Consider the following 2953-nt stretch of genomic DNA (forward strand, 5'->3'; position numbering starts at 1 on the left):
TGTCTTGTACTTTCAAGCACTCTGAAACGCTCTTTCAAATTTGCGTGTAACTTCGAAAATATTCACAGGAACGATATTAAATTTTCTGTGTGTTTTCTTAAATATATGTACATTAAGAAAAAAAAAACAATCGGTTTTTTGAAAATTTTAACTGTATATTACACCTTAAGCGCATTTTTCAATATTGAACTGAAATTAATATGCACCTTAATTTGTTTGAAAATCAATAAGCTTACCTTTGCAACCAAATGGAAAACTAAAAATGCGATTTACTTTGTTTTGAATTACGCCGCGATTTTTCAGAACCGACGAAGGCGTTAATCAAGGTATTACTGTATTTATAAATAAATATTGCTTATTGCCTTCCTGCCGTCCGGCATCACTGAGCATAGCTCCACGTCAAAAGAAAAGCGAATCAGCTTAGAAGCCGCCTTGCCCGATAAAAAATAATTCGAGATTTTAATAAAGTTCCAACCAACACGTACAAATTCCTTCGCAATGGTAAGCTTAATTAACACAGTAGATACCGGACATGAGGATATGATCCACAATGCGGTGTTAGACTATTACGGACTGCATCTCGCTACTTGTTCGTCAGATGGTTCTGTGAAAGTTTTCGACGTCAAGAACGGAAATCAGATTTTGATTGCCGACCTCAAGGGTCACCAAGGGCCAGTGTGGCAAGTAGCTTGGGCACATCCCAAATTCGGTAATTTGTTGGCTTCTTGTTCATACGATCGGAAGGTTATCGTGTGGAAGGAAGGTGCATCAAATGATTGGACTAAATTGTAAGCACACAACTGCATATAACTCAACAATATATGCCAATAACTAACAAGTATACACATTTCAGTTACGAGTACAACAATCACGATTCTTCTGTTAATTCTGTTGCCTTTGCGCCTGCTGAATATGGTCTCATACTCGCGTGTGGGAGTTCGGATGGTTCGATTTCCATATTAACGTGCAATGTAGAATATGGCGCTTGGGATAGCAAAAAAATCTCGAACGCACATACTATCGGTTGTAATGCGATTTCCTGGTGTTCGTCAACAGTTCCAGAACCAGCATTCGATCAGCGTGCCTCCGCACGTACCGCAGCAGTAAAGCGTTTGGCTAGTGCTGGCTGCGATAACTGTGTGAAAATTTGGCGTGAAGAAGCCGATCGCTGGGTGGAGGAAAATCGCCTGGAAGGACACTCTGACTGGGTGCGTGACGTAGCTTGGGCACCTTCAATCGGGCTGGCCCGTTCACAAATCGCCTCTGCGTCACAGGACCGCCATGTTATTATATGGAATAGCACTGATCTAACTACCTGGTCGTCAACAATTCTACATACATTTGATGATGTAGTTTGGAGTGTTAGCTGGTCAATGACAGGCAACATTTTAGCCGTTACGGGTGGTGACAATAAGGTGACGCTGTGGAAGGAGAACAACGAGAATCAATGGATGTGTATAAACGATGATGCGGCGTCATCAAACACGCAACAAAGCGAACAGCGTACACTGTAAATGGCCATGTTGAATGTCGGAGAAAATTAAGAAAACTACTAATTTTTGCTTCTCGTTTGAATACGAGCTTGCGCTTCGTCATAGATTTTTGAGCCGGATTAATTTAAAAACTAATGGATTAGAGATAAGAAATTAAGTCTTGGCGCTGAGTAGTCTTATATTAACCTTTTATGTTATATTTTGTATACAAACACTAACGCATAAACGCCCTGATAATTCCATTTATATGATAACTTTCGATAGTATTGGTTCAGTTATTGTAGCAGCGGGCTTGTCGTCTACTATAGACAAATATGTTTTGTATTACGAAATAAAATTTCCGTTAAAAAGTGAAAATGTGTAAATTATTCTACATATTTATTATTATTTTTTTTAATTTAAACATCGTTCAATGCCTATTGTCAAACTTAATTATTTGTTTGAGCAAAATTAACGGATTTTATTCATCTTCTACTCTTGTGGGGATTAATTTTTCACGTGCATTATTTTTCGAAAATTGACACATTGCCAAAAGTCTTTGACGAGCGAAATTGTGGTAAGTTTTGTAAATTAGCCTACTGCACGTGTCGCTCCCAATAAAAATGACAGAAATTTCCGATTTGCATTTAAGAGGCGAATGTGGTTCCATGATGTGATATTATTTTGGTCGTTGAGCAAATATTTAGTAATAAAGAAATTATATACTAATCAATAAAATAAGGTTACTAAATATACAGTGGCGTTCAAAATAATAGTAAATAATAATATAATACGTTTTATCAAAGCCCAACGAATTAGATGGATTGGGCACGTACTGCGCATGCCGAAAGAGCGAAATGCTAGGAAAGCTTTTATTTTAACACCAATTGGAGGAAGAAAAAGAGGACGCCCACGAAAGCGATGGTTAGATGACGTCGAATCAGATCTTAAGCAAATGAACGTACACAACTGGAGAGATGTAGCCATGGATAGAATAAAGTGGAGAAAAATTGTTGATGAAGCTATGGTCCACCACGGACTGTGAGGCTAAGAAGAAGAGAAGAAGTTCAAAATAATAGAAGCGCGATGTATTGCAAAGTTTTGACTATTTTTTTTTTCATAAAAATATTTTTGTACTAAAACACAAAAACTTAGCTCAAAGTTTCAAACTTTGCACAAAATTAAAAAACAAAAACCAACAAATAGTCAGAGTTCTTAGAAAAACTTTGTATGCGGTTTTTTTTATTTAATTTTGCAATTTTTCGGCTTTGATTTTTGGTTTTTTTTTTTTCGTGATGTTGTGTTCATTTCCATCCATGTAGATAACTAGAGAACGACCGGACATGGATTTTTAAGGCCGGACCAACCATTTTCAAGGGTCAAAGAATAAACAAGCATTAAAATACAGAATGTTTTTGGAAATAAAGACAAAAGGGTACATAAGTGCCAATCACATTAATTTCAGCCCATAAAACATTCTA

General features: G+C 36.9%; 1 protein-coding gene across 1 annotated transcript; it reads left to right on the top strand.

Annotated features, from left to right (window-relative positions):
- The first annotated feature begins 382 nt into the window (after positions 1-382).
- Positions 383-1850, top strand: LOC129236350 (protein SEC13 homolog). The gene is made up of 2 exons (XM_054870691.1): positions 383-788; positions 854-1850. The coding sequence occupies exons 1-2, from the start codon at positions 499-501 to the stop codon at positions 1512-1514; spliced, it is 951 nt and encodes a 316-aa protein (XP_054726666.1). The 5' UTR covers positions 383-498; the 3' UTR covers positions 1515-1850.
- The last annotated feature ends 1103 nt before the right edge of the window (positions 1851-2953 follow it).

This window comes from Anastrepha obliqua, chromosome 1 (assembly GCF_027943255.1).
Source record: "Anastrepha obliqua isolate idAnaObli1 chromosome 1, idAnaObli1_1.0, whole genome shotgun sequence".
NCBI lineage: Eukaryota > Metazoa > Arthropoda > Insecta > Diptera > Tephritidae > Anastrepha > Anastrepha obliqua.

What these genes read in the sequence shown, in the direction of transcription:
- LOC129236350 (XM_054870691.1), top strand. Translation starts at nt 499, where the DNA reads ATGGTAAGCTTAATTAACACAGTAGATACCGGACATGAGGATATGATC. An exon ending in TCAAATGATTGGACTAAATT is followed by an intron (nt 789 to 853) that starts GTAAGCACACAA and finishes TACACATTTCAG; the next exon opens with TTACGAGTACAACAATCACG.